At 36.6% G+C, this 16,913-nt stretch overlaps 1 protein-coding gene across 1 annotated transcript in view; it reads left to right on the top strand.

Moving 5' to 3' along the window:
* The window catches only part of LOC126775703 (cholesterol transporter ABCA5-like), a 48,072-nt gene extending 31,888 nt beyond the window's left edge, over nt 1–16,184 (top strand). The window contains exons 14-36 of the mRNA XM_050497774.1: nt 62–211; nt 414–581; nt 1,584–1,659; nt 2,145–2,321; nt 2,447–2,619; nt 2,802–2,900; nt 3,250–3,406; nt 3,795–4,146; nt 4,490–4,676; nt 4,978–5,094; nt 5,649–5,868; nt 6,340–6,427; nt 6,558–6,726; nt 7,017–7,175; nt 7,463–7,669; nt 7,780–7,940; nt 8,134–8,341; nt 9,139–9,230; nt 10,533–10,623; nt 10,836–10,917; nt 11,228–11,360; nt 11,444–11,607; nt 11,878–16,184. Of these exons, the coding sequence (XP_050353731.1) occupies nt 62–211; nt 414–581; nt 1,584–1,659; nt 2,145–2,321; nt 2,447–2,619; nt 2,802–2,900; nt 3,250–3,406; nt 3,795–4,146; nt 4,490–4,676; nt 4,978–5,094; nt 5,649–5,868; nt 6,340–6,427; nt 6,558–6,726; nt 7,017–7,175; nt 7,463–7,669; nt 7,780–7,940; nt 8,134–8,341; nt 9,139–9,230; nt 10,533–10,623; nt 10,836–10,917; nt 11,228–11,360; nt 11,444–11,607; nt 11,878–11,990 (3,543 nt within the window). The 3' untranslated portion in view covers nt 11,991–16,184. The remainder of the gene's footprint in view (nt 1–61; nt 212–413; nt 582–1,583; nt 1,660–2,144; nt 2,322–2,446; nt 2,620–2,801; nt 2,901–3,249; nt 3,407–3,794; nt 4,147–4,489; nt 4,677–4,977; nt 5,095–5,648; nt 5,869–6,339; nt 6,428–6,557; nt 6,727–7,016; nt 7,176–7,462; nt 7,670–7,779; nt 7,941–8,133; nt 8,342–9,138; nt 9,231–10,532; nt 10,624–10,835; nt 10,918–11,227; nt 11,361–11,443; nt 11,608–11,877) is intronic.
* The last annotated feature ends 729 nt before the right edge of the window (nt 16,185–16,913 follow it).

Below are 16,913 nucleotides of genomic sequence, written 5' to 3'. Positions count from 1 at the left end.
TTCTGCCTATGTTTAATTTTCATTTTTATAAATATATATTATTATGTTCACAACTTTTCAGGGTATACCACGTAGAAGGATATCTGATGAAGTACACAAGGCGCTATCAGAGGTTGGGCTTCTGGACCAAGCTTCGGTATTCTCCAAACATCTTTCTGGAGGGCAGAAGAGGAAACTTAGTATAGCCATCGCGTTTATAGGAGATCCTAAAGTAAGGCATCACATAATGTTGTAAAAATAATAACGAAAAACCTTGATAGGATTTGTATTGATAGTTCATTGATCCCAAGTTTATCAACTTTGACCGATGATTTGGATTGAATTTATTAAATGGCCTAGTCTATGTCTAATAGACTAGCCTAGCAATACACTTATTCTCAATAGCTGAACAATCACATTGGTGATTCTTTCAGATAATAATCCTAGATGAGCCAACAGCAGGAGTAGACCCCGTATCCAGAAGACAGACCTGGCGTATCTTACAACGCGCGCGTCGAGGGAAAGTCTTGTTGCTGACAACACACTTTATGGACGAAGCTGATATCTTGGGAGATCGGAAGGCCGTTATCAGCAAGGGACGGGTGAGTTTCTTTTATTTGCTATCTGACTTGAGACATTATTTAATACTAATATTGTAAATATAGGATATAATGATAGCACGATATAGCTTTTTAGATGATAAAGAAGATTTATTGTATGTTCCGTGATAAAGAATTCTTATTAAAATAATCTGTGTCATATTTGTAAAATACCATTGAGCTTGTTAGAGTATGCTTCGAATCTTTTTTTACTGACGGTGGGGCTTTGTGCAAGCTCTTCTGGGTAGGTACCACCCTCTCATCAGATATTCTACCGCAAAACAGCAGTGCTTGGTATTGTTGTGTTCCGGTTTGAAGGGGAGTGAGCCAGTGTTATACCAGACACAAGGGACATAACATCTTAGTTCCCAAGGTTGGTGGTGCATTGGCGATGTAAGCGATGGTTAACATTTTTTACAATGCAAATGGCTATGGGCGTTGGTGACCACTTACCATCAGGTGGCCCAAATGCTCGTCCGCCTACTTATACTATAAATAATAACGAAAGTTGCGAACCTAGATTACCGATCATTTATGTCTTTCCTGCGATGTCAAGCAGTTTAGTACAGAATGTACGCTATATGTTATTAATGATACATGCCCAAATAATACTCATTGATTTTAAGATTGTAAATTAAGTATTTAGAAATATATGAAATGCAATATCAGTAACAGCCTGTGAATGTCCCACTGCTGGGCTAAGGCTTCCTCTCCCATTTTGAGGAGAAGGTTTTAGGATTATTCCACCACGCTGCTCCAATGCGGGTTAGTGGAATACACATGTGGCAGAATTAGACACATGTAGGTTTCCTCACGATGTTTTTTCTTCACCGTCAAGCACGAGATGAATTATAATCGCCAATTAAGCACATGGAAATTCTCCGTCTCGCCATCTCGACTTAATGAAATATATCCAACATTTATAACTGTTTTTACTGTTTCTTAAAACTTCAATGTTAGGTACTCAGATCGATTGTTTTTTAACATGAGGCATATTGTTCGTAGGTTCGTTGCGCTGGAACATCGTTATTTTTGAAAAACAAATTTGGAATCGGATATCATTTGACACTAGTATTAGATGGTGAGTATGTTTTTCCACACAAATTCGATCAATATGAAGATAATTGGAGCAGTTTATACAATGCTTTAAGAAACACTGTGTTTTGTAATAGTATTTTGACGTTTCATTATGTTGTACAAAATGGTGTTATATATATATATATATATATATATATATATATATATATATAAGATATATATATATATAAGATCTCGTACTTCGCGTATATATATATATATATATATATATATATATACGCGAAGTACGAGATCTTCTAAACTATCCGCCCGATAGACTTGAAATTTGTCACAGTTAATGCTTTCCTGAGGTAGACGTTAAAAACGGTTGTCCAAAATGATTTTTTTTAAGCGAAATCGGGGCGATTAGCTAATCAGCAATAAAGGTTTTTTTGGACCCTATAAGGGTGACATCAAAAATCAAACTAAATAAATAAAGAAAGAAATATAGAATCGTGACGCGTATATATGAGCTGTGAGTGGTGGCAGGCGCGTGCCGCGAGCACCAGATCACGCGGCTGGTGCGCGGGCACGTGCCGCGCGCGGAGAAGGCGCGGCGCCACGGCCGCGAGCTGTCCTACATCCTGCCGCACTACGCCGTGCACCTCTTCCCGCCGCTCTTCCACGCCATCGAGCTCGAGATACGCGACAAGACCAACCGCCTGGGTGAGTGCAGTGCGGACGTTGGCGATTCTGTGTTATAATAACCTATGAGAGCAAAGCGCGTTGATAATGTTGGATGTTATTTATAGAAAATGCCAAATATTTCCGAATCATACTGTGGTTTAAAGGTATAACGAGCTATGGCGTATCGATGACGACCCTGGAGGAAGTGTTCCTGAGTCTGGAGGGGGAGAACGCGGAGGAAACGGAGGCTGTGGAGGGCGTGTCGTCTGTGAAACTGGTGCGGGCGCGCGCCCTCTCGCGCAGCCTCTCGCTGCAGAGCAAGACCTTGAGCTACCAGGTGACATAGCGAGAGTAACATGAACTATCTCTTGCTATCATTATCGCTTCGAAATATAAATTTCTGTGCCTTCAAACTGGCTCTCTTGTTGTACCAAGTGAAGCGCATCTTAATGCATATTAAATGATTTGTCATTTATTAAAATCAATGATATAATGTGTGATATAAATTTACATTGCTAGGAATTGAACGATAAGGACCAACAAAAGACGACATCTCTCCCGACACCCCCCGCGTCGCACGCGCTGCACTCCACCACGCACGGCGTCGAACACGTTAAGGTAACAAGCCATACCTGGTACCTACCAGATAACCTTTTATAGGTATTTGAATATTCATTTTCAAATACCTATAAAAGGTTATAAGATAATATCCCCTTGATCATTTTCCCCACGGTGTATTGTTCAGCGGAGATTAGCAAACCCCGCAGGGGATTTTGTTATTATATAATATACGAGTATTTTATACAAAGACCAAAAGTATTCCATACAGGATGAGGTAATAGAGAGTACCTCTCATAATTTAGTAGGACTTAAATCCAACTGATAGCTCTTGTGCCTCACTAAAAATGGATTATTTAATTTTTAATGTTTATATCACAATTGTTTGTTAATATCACGAGTACCTCAGGTGACCCCGGACGCGTCGGTGTCAGTGGATGTGTTGGGCGAGATGGTGAAGACGAACCCCTCGTGCTGGCGCACGTTCTGCGCGCTCGTCTACATCCGCACCGTGCGCATGATACGCGACCCCTACAAGCTCTACGTCATGATCTTCATGCCTATCAGTGAGTTGTAATAAATCATATTTTAAAGCACAAGATAATTGAACATGTTACCAGAAAAAATGTTCTTTGTTCACTTTATAAACCAATATATTTAGAAAGTAAGAAAGTATTCATTTTTAAAACTCAATATTACTAAATTATTTAGATTCTGGATTTCTAAACTTGGTATCCTAAAATTGGTATTTTATAGTATCTTGTACTGCGAGATGATTTCCCAGCATCTTATGCCGAAGATGACAACTTAACCAGTGCCTTTTTTTGAACATATCCACTATTTAAATATAAATTACATTGATATCCATTTCAATAAGTTTGACGTTTAAAACTGTCAATTTCTTGCTTTCCACTTTTGGAGTGTTATATTTTTATGACATTATTTTGTTCACAGTTTCTTGCGCGCTCGGTCTTTATATGAAATCTCGCCAAATCGTCTTTTTTCGAATGCAGCCACTCAAATTGGAACCGAATGCTTATTTCAATAGGACACCAATTGCACTGTACAGTGAACAAGATAACTTTAAGGAAATTGCTGATTTTAAGGATTCTTTAGAAACATTAGGAGCTCATCCAATAGATCTATTTGATGGAAACTTCTCGAGTCTTCTAGACATGGAGAATTTTGGAGCGTTTAGTTTGAAAGATAGCCTAATACCTTTTGGGAAAATTATGGCCTACTACAATAGCACGTATACTCATAGCTTGCCTATTATAATAAACTTATTGGACAATAGTATATACAGGTAAACATTTGTTTATTTCTAAGGTAACTTACCATATCCAACTTTACAAAAAAAAAAACACTAAAAATGTGGAAACAAATACTTTATTTAATAAATACTAAAAAATCGCCATGGATATTACATACGTCAACTTGCATAATTCCTATGACTTATATATTAACCTCAAGACTTGATTCGAGCTATTTTTTTGACGATGAAAATACATTTATTATCTCCTTTTTTTGCATTAAGGCGTTTTTTATATTACATTTCAAATGAGACATTTTTAGCCTATACCTTTTTTTAATGAATATATTTTTGAACTTCCTTAAGAATGTCCCTTAGAAATTTTTGATTTTTCTAGGGTATTAATGACGGCCTCCGGTCAGCTGGAAAGCTTTAAGCCTATCGAGGTCCTCACCCATCCCTTCCAGCAGACGGAACAGCAAGAAGAGTTTAACTTGGGGAACGTAGTGTGCGCTATTTTTATGGGAATGATATTCGCTCTCGTACCCGTAACGTTGGCTGTTGACATTGTGTATGATCGGGAGGTAATCATGTCTGTAGATATAACAATTTTAAAACTGGTCATAAGTTTTTTTGATATACATTTCTGTTTTTATAAGATCAATTGAACCAATATAACCATAGTGGATAAAGCGATGGAACAAAAACATGGAAAATTTTAAACTTTTCATGAGGGTTTTATTTATCTCGCTCTCGTTGCGATATAGGATAAAACAGGAATAGGATTTTATTAATTTTTGGGGAAAATTCGGAATTTGATTCAGAACTATTTCGACAAGTTTCTCCAAACCGTTCGCTTAATAAAATATTGTCATTTGCTTCCAGATAAAAGCGAAGAACCAGTTACGTGTGAACGGTCTGTCGATGAGCATGTACTTCTTGACGTACTTCACCATCCTCATCTTCATTATGATTGTCACCAGCGCCGGAGTTCTGGTTCTTGTGAGTATTATACTTAATACATATGTATACAAAACAGCATTAGTTAACATTGTTGTTATCCGGTTTTAATGGTGAGTGAGCCAGTGTAACTACAGGTACGAGGGACATAACAACTTAGTTCTTAATGTTGGTGGTACATTGGCGATGTAATACCAATGTATATGGACGGTGACGACTTATCATCAGGTAACCCCTTTGCACGTCCGATAACCGTAACCTATTCTGTATAAAAAAAATACGTTGAAACTTTTTTCTCGTATCATTGCGTAACACTTATGTGCCATCTTGAAATAAAATAGATTATAAATTAAATCACTTTAATCATTCGTGTTTATTCATCCCCAAACAATACAAATATAAGATGAATGTTATGTAACTTGTGGTGATAATTCTATTGGCTTACCACCAGCCCTCCTCATAAAAAATAAGATACATGACATTCCTGTATAGTGAAGAATAACTGGTGCCTCGGGCGTTTTACACTATCACCTGGGCACCCAGGTGCACCTTACTCTTATTAGTTTCCTTTACGAATAATTTTGAACCATTTTCAGGTAATCCTCAACGACATACCGAGTTTAACCAACGGTTCAGCCATCATGATGCTCTGCGGTCTGTTGATCTTGTACAGCCCGTCCGCCATATTGTTTAACACGTGCCTATCTTATATATTCGACAAAATGGATTCCGCTCAGAGTATCATGCCGAATATAACCACTTGGGTGGGGGTTATACCTTTCATATTGGTAGCTGTTTTGGATACTTTTAAATGGGGTGAGTTTGTTAATTGTATTTACTGACTATATATTAAGCATTGTCTGTTTTAGTTGCAGGATAATATTCTCAGGATATTTCATAGTGACAAGAAATAAAATATATTACTTCTAAGGTGTTAGAGTAGGGCACATTTGCTGCCAATTTAGTAGATTTTATTATATATTATATATTTCTACAAAAATCTACAATTCTATTTCGTCATTTTGTATATAAGTAAAAGATTAGTTATGATTGTAAATTGTCCTAAAGCAAAATACTTTTCTGGAGTTCATTCCACCATACTGAGTCAATGTGTCAGTAATATATTCGACACATACACGCTTCCTCATGATGTTTCCTTTCACTAAGCACGACATGAATAATAAAACCTAATGAAATATACGTGGTGGATTTTAATTCTTATTGTTGGTGCCATAGAAAATATTCTTTAATTTAAAGGCAAATATTAAAAATATGTATTATTTGCAGGTAGCAACATCGCCTTTTATCTTCACTTAGTGTTCAGTTTTCTAGACGTTATGTACATACCGTATGCCATCATTTATTATGTTGATAGGTAAGTATTTTGATTGCTAATTGATAATGCATTGTAAATTATAATCAATATACTATAAATCTTTTCAATATAGTTCATCAAAAATGCTTTCGTAAATATATTTTTATTTGAGCCATATTTATCTATCCAGGGTATATGTAACCTGTAACCTCCGAGGGCTCTGCACGGTGCCGTCACTGTCCAGCTACTTCACGGCGGAGGTGTGGGTGCTGATCGTGGCCATGCTGATTCACGTGCCGATATGCGGCGCCGCCCTGTTGGCCGCGGACAGGCTCAAGTCTGGGGGGAGGATATGTACTGTGAGTGTCCGGACTCGAATCGATCAAAGACGATCTGCCGGGAAGAGATCGCCGTCTTGCCCGCGTGTTTCGTCTTGTATTACTGCGAAACTATGAAATGCTTTGCCCGAGTCCGTATTTCCTGATAGGTACAATGTTGGGGTCTCCAAATCCGGAGTAAACAGGTTTCTTATAGGCAAGCGTGCTACATCCTAGACCGTGTCGATGCTTAACATCAGGCAAGTCAACGGTCAAACGCTGGCCTGTTAATAGTAAAAAAAAAAGTTTTGATCGCGACGGCGGTGTTGCAGCGCAAGAGCAGCGCGGCGGCGGTGGACGGCGAGGCGGAGGCGGGCGGGGGCGGCGGCGGCGGCGAGGGCGGCGAGGACGACGACGTGCGGCGCGAGCGGCGCCGCGTGGCCGGCCTGCTCGCCGCGCGCGACGCCGCCGCGCCCGCGCTGCTCGTGCACGTGAGCGCCACCTCTAGTATACTCGCATTTTTGTTAGCTCTTATACCGACGTGCTGCTTAGTTTGACGTTATTGTATAGTATATTAATAGTATTGGTAAATTAAGTTGGATCATTGTCGTTATTGGTCTTCGATCTTTGTGTATACACCTATATATACTATTCGTAGTTTTAAAATATACCTAACGGAAGTTTTGTCAGCGACTTACAAGACGAGTAAAATTATTGTCGAACAACTCTTTTTCGTTTTCAGTGATTTCCTTTAATTTAACGATCATTCGATTTCTAGAATCTTCGCAAAGAATATAAGCTTCGCGGATCGAGGAACGGCACGGCGTGCTGCGGCGGCGGCGAGGCCCTGCGGCGCGCCGCCCTGGCGCGGCTGTCGCTGGCCGTGCACGGCGGGGAGGTGTTCGGCCTGCTCGGGCACAACGGGGCCGGGAAGACGACCACGATGAAGATCATCACGGCAGAGGAGCGACTCACCTGCGGCACCGTGAGCATTAACTTTTATCTATCATTAATTATCGTCCGAGTTGCACAGGTAGTTACTAAGATATTTTCAAGCCGATTGTATTTGCAATAGCTAAAGTGAATCCTCCGCAGGTGATGCTCGGCGGCCAGAACATCGAGGAGGCGCAGTCGGACGCGTTCCAGATGTTGGGCTACTGCCCGCAGCACGACGCGCTCTGGAAGAACGTAACCATCCGCGAGCACATCGAGTGCTACGCCGCCATTCGCGGCATCAGCAAGGCGGATACGCCCAGGTATGTCTGCCCCAGATTATGCATCTTGTTGCCTCGAGGAGAGGGAAGAGATGTCTTTCATAATAATTTACAGCAAAAAGACTAGTACACCGTTATGATTATGCTCCTGGTTCAAAACAACCCAAAATACGAGTATTCAAGCTGCAACTGCACCTATGAGAGGCTCGTGTAACGCGACCCGCGCGTGTCGTAGGATCGTGGACGCGTACCTGAACGGGCTGCAGATCGCGGAGCACGCGGGCAAGAACGCGGAGGAGTGCTCGGGCGGCACGCGCCGCAAGCTGTCGTTCGCGCTGGCGATGGTGGGCAGCCCGCGCGTCGTGCTGCTGGACGAGCCCTCCACCGGCATGGACCCGCGCAGCAAGCGCTTCCTCTGGGACACCATCCTCGCGAGCTTCCAGGTCGGTGACGGACCGTCGCATTCTCGTACAACGAATACTCTTTTTTTCAATCATAAGATTGAAATCATTATCTAGTTTTCTGTAATAAATACCAGCGTAGCGTAGTATTGGCACTCCAAGTAATAATTCCATCTCTTTTTAGTATATAGCTTTTTATTCTTCAAAATACAACAATATGTCGCAACTCGGTACAAAATATTAATACAGCTTAATTTAAATAAATGATAAGTAAAATACACTTATATTATTTGTATATACTGTTAGCATTTACATAAATTTCAATCATTGTTATTCTCATTAATTCCCACAATATTTAAACTATTTTTCCTTTAAACGATTTCATTGTATCAACATTAGCCTGTCGGTGACGCGAAGTCACGAGTCTATTCCCTACGATAAACCAGCGCAACGAGCCTAAAGAAGTTTTCACTTTCAAAAATGGTAAAAATATTAGGACTCTTTGGTTGAGAATTCCAAATTCAAATTTATAAATTCATTTAGCTGGTACATTTGAGTTTTGGAAACAGTCATTCATTTGTTTTTTCCTCATTATTTTTTTCTTTGGCGTCGCTTATTACCGCACTATGGCCTAATACTTAAAACATATTATACTTTCCCATCAGGAAAAAAGCACACGATCTATTACCCTAGTTTGCGACAAACGGAACATCTAGAAATTTGGATAATATTTCATCACTTCCGCAATTTTCTTCTTCGTCTTCTTTTATAGTGTACTTCAAATTCAGTTAAGGCAAATTATATGACTAGTTTAATACGTTGAGTTTATTTATTTCCAGGGCAGAAAAGGTGCTATTTTGACAACACATTCCATGGAAGAGGCCGACGCTTTATGTTCCAGAGTTGGGATAATGGTGAAGGGCGGATTGAGGTGATAATTATATTTATGTATTATATTAGAATAACAAAGGAAATATTTATGTGATTTAAGAATTTTTTTTAGGGTTGATGTTTTTTTTTTTTATTTATAGAATAGGAAGGCGGACGAGCATATGGGCCACCTGATGGGAAGTGGTCACCAAACGCTCTTAGACATTGGCATTGTAAGAAATGTCAACCATCGCTTATACAGCCAATGCGCCACCAACCTTGGGAACTAAGATTTTATGTCCCTTGTGCCTGTAATTACACTGGCTCACTCACCCTTCAAACCGGAACACAACAATAACAAGTACTGCTGTTTTGCGGTAGAATATCTGATGAGTGGGTGGTACCTACCCAGACGAGCTTGCACAAAGCTCTACCACCAGTAAATGTATGATGTATGTTTGCTACTAGAAATTAAAGCTAAACCTATCTTATACTAATATTATAAATGTGAAAGTATCTCTGTCTGTATGTTATGCTTTCACGGCTAATTTACTGAACCGATTTTGATGAAATTTGGTATGAAGCAACTCTAAATCTCAAGAAAGGACATAGGCTACATTTACGAAAACAAGTTAAAAATATATATCCTAATGCTTCCTTGTTAAGTGCTCATAAAATAAGTTTCAGAGGTATTTATTTGCTAAGATATGGGAATATTCAAAACACGATAAATGGTCAAGTTCAAAGGCGAGCTATATGTGCATGACATATTAAAGTGCAAGAGCTCGTGGAGCGCACATAGAAATACTATATCCTCACAAACATAGTGCGATTATTAAATCTGTTGAATTCTATTAATGCTGTATTTACAGTACACTACAGTGACAGCCTGTTAATGTCCCACTGCTGGGCTAAGGCTCTCCCTTTTTGAGGAGATATCCGCGTGAGCCCTTGATTTTGAAACTCTATTTAATTCGATACCAAACTCGTAGAAGATACTTCACATTTGACCAAGACCTTGAAATAGTAACAGCCTGTGAATGGAATACATGTGAGGAGAAGGTTAGGAGCTTATTCCACCACGCTGCTCCAATGCGGGTTGGTGGAATACACATGTGGCAGAATTTCAGTGAAATTAGACACATGCAGGTTTCCTCACGATGTTTTTCTTCACAGTCAAGCATGAGATACATTATAAACACAAATTAAGCACATGCAAATTCAGTGGTGTTTGTCCGGATTTGAACCCGCGATCATCGGTTAAGATTCACGCGTTTGTCTGTCTTCGCCAAATGTCCGTCATAATCAAATATTTTTAAATGATTTTAAGCAATTTGGTATTAATTGTTTTTGATTATATTAGGTGTATTGGTTCAACGCAACATTTAAAGAACTTGTACGGCGCTGGATACACGCTGGAGATGAAAATAGGTCAGCAGAACCATAAATCGACGGTACGTATTTTTATAAATGTTTTAATCAATCAGGCTAATGTCGTTCTTTATTCAACCAACTACGGCCGAAGTTCCGAGTGATATTTTTGCTATTTAATATTTGTCCAATTTTTTTTTAATTAAAAGATAGTACTTGAAGGAGTTTTTTAGATTTAATAAAGTTTTTAGTTCTATCTACAATACAAACAATTTGATTCCTTCTTCATTTTCAGATGCTAGAATCAGATCTGTCGTTGACGCCTTCCTCCTTACGTTCAGCTAATAATTCTCCGTCGCTCGGCGAAGCAGATGAAGGTGAACTGTATTTCACTTTATAAAGTGCATAACACTTATAACATTAAAACAGTTAAACGTTCGTAAAACTATAATTTCGTATTCAATAAATTATTTCATATTAAATTAAAAAAGAAAAACGATATTTGTATAAACTTAAATCTTTATCTGACTTTCGTTATAACTTTGATATTATATTTACAGAAATGAGATTTTGAGATGCTTTTATTTCAACTATAAATATAAATATAAGAAGAATTATAAGTTAGTATCATTATAATTGTATTTAATAAAAAAAAAATCTACTGTTAATTTCGTCTGTGCACCTCAGGTTCAGGAGGTGGCTCAGCGGCGGTGGAAGCGGAGGTCGAAGCAGAGGGCGAGGGCGACGGCGAGGCGGTGGACGTCAGCATACACACGCCGCTGGTCGGCAGCGCGCCGGCCGCGCGCCTGCACCACCAGCGGTACGTACCGCGCGAGCGAGCGCACCACACCGCCCCCCCCCCCCGCCCCCGCACCGCCCGCGCTGACCTGTGCCCGTTCGCAGCACGGAGTCGAGCGGCGGCGCCAGCTCGGAGGCCGCCATCGCGCTAGTGGCGCAGCTGTTCCCGGCCGCGGTGCTGGAGGAGAGCTTCGCGGAGCGGCTCGTGTTCTCCGTGCCGCAGTCCTCCGTCTCCAGCCTCGCCAAGTGCTTCCAGCAGATCGAGGAGGGTGAGACACGTTTGCTTACATAATCTTATAATTATATAACGCTATGAGGAAGAACAGTAGACTTAAAAGAAGATTTCGTACCCTTCTATCCTTGTAATGCTGGAACAACAATTGAAGATCGGTCTAGGCATCGTTAGATGTAAAATAACAAAGTAAAACAAACAATTATATATTATAGGTGTGATAACTTTGTGCCAGTTCCTCGTTCCAGTTACATCGAAAGAATTCATTTCCGCGGGTAAGTTTTATTTTATTTTCTTTAATTTTCAGCGAAAGAAAAGTTGAACATCGTCGAATATAGCTTTAGTCAGACAACGTTAGAGCAGGTGTTCCTGAAATTCGCACAATCCGAGAACGTCGAATCTTCAGACCAAGAACATTAGGACAGCGTTAATAGTATAAGGTTTAAAATAATAATAAATGCGATGATTTAACTTGACGATTTTATATATATTAAAAAGAAAAACATTAATACGTAAAACAATATAATTTTTCTATTAATCCAGGCCTAATATACGGCTATGTAACAAATAAAACTTTGCAATAATCCGCAACGCTTCTTTGCAATTGCAAAGTTATATAATCTGTAGATAAGCGTTAGTGTCACAGATAATAAATAATAATAATTGAATAAAATCGTCAAGTGGATAAATTCAGTTTAGATATATCGGGCTTTTTGAAAAAAATGTAAAATAATTGATACGCTTCAGATATTCAGTAGTTTATTTCTTTAGGTTCCCGAGCTTTTGTATTGAGACTACCGATGAGAGAATAATAATTAGTGTGTAGTATAATTCAAGATGGAGGCATAATTGTACGCTTTATTATTCGAATAATTACCGATTCTCACTTCACAAGTCCACAGGTTAAAAAGTAAATAGCTCTTGAAAATAAGTACATTAGATCTCATTCAATTGTTATGGTGTTTTAATGCTGTATATTCCCAATAGAAAACCGTTAAAATATGGTGGAATATTTAGGATATTTAGCGATATGACGTTTTAAGAATTGAACATTATGGACCACTAATTAATCAAAATAAGGGCGAGGTCAGGGAGGGAGAATTTGTTTTGAAAATGACTTCGTTTTCCGTTATGTATATATCTTTTAATGACAGCCTTATTTATATCACATTTGTTTTTACAATATACAAACAAATATTGGAATTATAAATTAATTAGATTCAAAAAATGGTATCATAAACTTACTAAGATTTTGATAAATTGAGCAATACGATGTTTATTATCATAATATAACAATAAAAAAAATGAATTTGCTCTGAAATAATATAATTAAGGCGTTCATAAAAAGTTCGTGCCGTTCGACGGCAGTATGAGTGAGTTTTCGTCCCTTATTAAATGAAATATACTACTTTTTTAATAAGGAATGCTATTCATTCTAAGTAATCCTAACTTATATTATAATATAAATGCGAATGTTAGTTTGTTTGTTTGTTACGCCTAAAATACAAACTCGATTATAAAAATTCTTTCTATAAATAATTTTCTTTTTATAAAAAGTATTCAACTACTCAACTGATAATCATGAAATTTTGCATACACGTTATAGGTAAAGAAATGGACATAGGGAAAACACCTACCAGCTGCCCCGCCCGCGCTCACGCGGGTGAAGCTGCAGGCGGAAACTAGTGATTTATAATTATGCCTCCATCTTTTGTACATTAATACGTCGTTTAATGACATTTTGTCTATGATATTTAATTTTGATTTTATTTTTAATTAAATTTCTAAATGTCGGCCAGATATTTTATTCAATAATAAAATTACTAATCTAATATTAAAGACTGAATCTATATCCATGTAATTACTACTAAAACATATATTTAAATTAATTTCATTAAATTTTATTTTTAATAGTGTGAATAAAAATTCGATTTTCATTTAAAAAAACAAATGCATAAAGTATCATTAAATGACGTCATAAGTGTACTCGGACTAGGTCGTGTTGATACTATTAAAATTTTTATAATTTAGCAATTTTTATATAACGAGTAGGATCAATAAATAAGTGGCACCGTGTTTTTGATGATATATAATATCTTATAGAAATTATTTTGATAATTCAAAATTATAATAATAAAATATACAGTAGGCAAGGATATTAAAATTGTTTCATTCTACAACAATTCTGCAACATTGTGGCGGACGATATTTATTGTAAGGTAGAGGAATGATATTCTGTAAGAAGAAACTCGAAACTCAGCGCAGAAAACGATCGTGAAATGTCAGAAAGTTATATGCGATATTGACTAATAATCTATCTATCCTATTAAATTAGGAGACATTTTTCTAGAGCCTAACTGAAAAAATTACTAAGCCAATCTATTAAAGTAACACCAAAAGATAAGATGGTCCCATCTTATCTCTTGGTGTTGGCGTTTCGGAAAAGGTTTTATGTAATTACATAAGTAGATGCATTTCTCACTATTGTGACAAGCGTGAATATTATGTTTTTGTAGTTAATTAACATTTAAAGTATAAACTCATCAAAATAGCGTAACGGTTATCAAAATTCCGCGATTGAGATGCGAAGTGAGCTCTTACAGAATAGCAGCGCTCAAATGAAAGTGAGATGTTTAATTCAAAAAAAAATCGAGTTTGTTAATTTTTGATCGTGCCTAGTTATCATATAGCAATTTTAAATTCTGCATATTCCTAAAAATATTCTGAAAAAAAATGTATTTTTTGTTTACCTAAAAGTATGAAAGAGGAAATTTAATTTTAAAATCTTTAGAAGTCATATTTGACTTTTTAGGCAGTTTATTATTAATTAACAGTTCATTGGTCATGATTGCGGCTATAATATGGTACATAGTTACAATACACATTAAATAAACTTCCCAAATGAAATCATAGCTGAAAAAATCAAACTTTGACGACTTAATAATTGTTTTATATTCAAGAAACAATTCGTTTTGGTAACGGATAGCATTGCCAACGAGGCGTTGTTCAGAAGATTGCTCCATTAGAAGACTATGAAATACGAAACTAGTTTTTTAATGAATAAATTTTATCGCCAATACGAAAATTTCTTTTATTACGGATAGGCAAATGAGTTACCAGATGGATGTAGTCACCACCACCGATGGGTTTTTTTAAAGATAGGCGGACGAGCATTTGGGCCACCTGATGGTAAGGGGTCATCAACGCCAATAGACATTGGCATTGTAAGAAATGTTAACCGTCGTTTACATCACCAATGTGCCACCAACCTTGGTAACTAAGATGTTATGTCCCTTGTGCCTGTAATTACACTGGGTCACTCACCCTTCAAACCGGAACACAACAATACCAAGTACTGCTGTTTTGCGGTAGAATATCTGATGAGTGGGTGGTACCTACCCAGATGAGCTTGCACAAAACTCTACCACCAGTAAAATTAAACCAGTAAAGTATATCATGCTTTAACATTGTGTTCTATTTATAAAATTATTTTTTAACGTTACGCTTTTTGGATGCGGAAGAGAAATTCAATGAAAACCTTTGATTGAAACACTTCTGATGCAAAAATAAATCTGGCGCGATTTTTAGGTGACGTAATTTTTATATCCTTATAATAATATGTAAGCTTAGGTTTACTTCATTATAAAACTTAATGGTTCGCCTGGTTAAGGCCCAGGATTAGATTAGGGTATAAGTTCAAAAACTTGTCAGTTAGGGAACCCTTGGTATGTGACACTGTTATAGTTTGCGGGTTAGGGAAACACAACCTGGTGAACTTGGTGGGAGGTGATTAAGGTGAGTGACTGATAGAGGGTGCAAATACTTGCGTACTATAATCTCTTGCGCTTATCAAAATGTTAAATAATGACTTGACTTTTCAGATAACCCAACTTTACATATTACAGTTTTATAACTTATCTGATCATGTCCTTTTGATTCCGTTGATTTTGTCTGTCTACGGCGGACATTTTCAAGAAAAACTAGCGTTAACAACTCAGGATACATTATAGTGCACAAATGTATGCACAAAGACAAGTGCACTCTATATCTGAAATTTCATAATCCGATTGGGTACAAAAAATAAACAAAAAAACTAACACATAGTTAAAAAATTTACTAGTTTTCAATGCAACATTTCTAACCAATCCAAATAAAAGATTTATATTTATTTGTCTCGGTGTGCATAGAAATATTCTTTTTAACGGTTCGATTGGATGTAGTAAAATATTGAGGGGATCTCCTTAAAATCAATATTAAGAGATCTCCAAATGTCAAATCTCTACGTCTTATACATTCAGATATATGATAATAGACATTCATTTAGGACATTGTACTTTATATATTATATAATTTCATTAAAAATAAAATCGATTTAACCTTTCAAAGTTAAATTAATGTTATCATTAAACCAATTTTTTTAATACTGCTGACAAATAAAACTATCTAAGATGACTTTGATAAGAGTTTAACTAACTACCTATTTAAGTCTACAATTCGCAAAAAATATCATTATATTTATTCAGTAGCAATTGTTATTTTAGGCGGTCATAAGTATTTCGTTAAAAGATTTTGTATTTTTTGACATTTTTTTTTTAGATCATTCCACAATTTCGTCTTTGCTCTATTTAATAAAAAAAAAACAAAATAAACATTATTAAGTAATAATAACTATACTAATTGAAAATATAAACGCCTTAGGAAGATTTTGAACTAAATTATAATTTGGCTGTTTATTTTAAAATACAGTACGTATTTGAAATGACGAAGACAAAAAATAATTAAATAAGCTTCATGAATAAGGTCATATTTATTTTCAAAACATATTTTTTTAGACAAATGTTTTTAGAAATATTGTAATACTTTTTTTAGTCGTGTATTTAGTCAAATATATATATTTAGTATTGCTAATGCAAATTTACTTTGAAAGAAAGTTAAGGTGTTTAAAACTCTTGTTTTAATTTTATAAATTAATTAATTTTAAATTATTAATAATAACATTTCGGTTAATTTGGAATTTCGGTTAATATGGCAACACACGTATTTCTAACGTCTTTTTTTTCATTAGTTTTTTTTAAATTCTTAATTATATTTCAAACGAACTTTTTTTAAATACTGCTAGTAATAAAATTTCGATAAGTAAGTATAACACTTGAAAGTGTTGCCATATATAGATATAGAATAAGAAAAAATGTAAGTTAATTTTATGATGTATATTTCGATTATTTTCTAGTCAACAATTTTAATATTGTATCTATGTAACATTCACATAAAAATATAAATAATTATTTCATTATTTACCTTCGAAAGGTTTCTTATTTATATATCTGGATGTTATATACATAC

Source organism: Nymphalis io, chromosome 18 (assembly GCF_905147045.1).
Source record: "Nymphalis io chromosome 18, ilAglIoxx1.1, whole genome shotgun sequence".
Classification (NCBI taxonomy): domain Eukaryota; kingdom Metazoa; phylum Arthropoda; class Insecta; order Lepidoptera; family Nymphalidae; genus Nymphalis; species Nymphalis io.
This window is presented reverse-complemented; position numbering and strand designations above follow the sequence as displayed.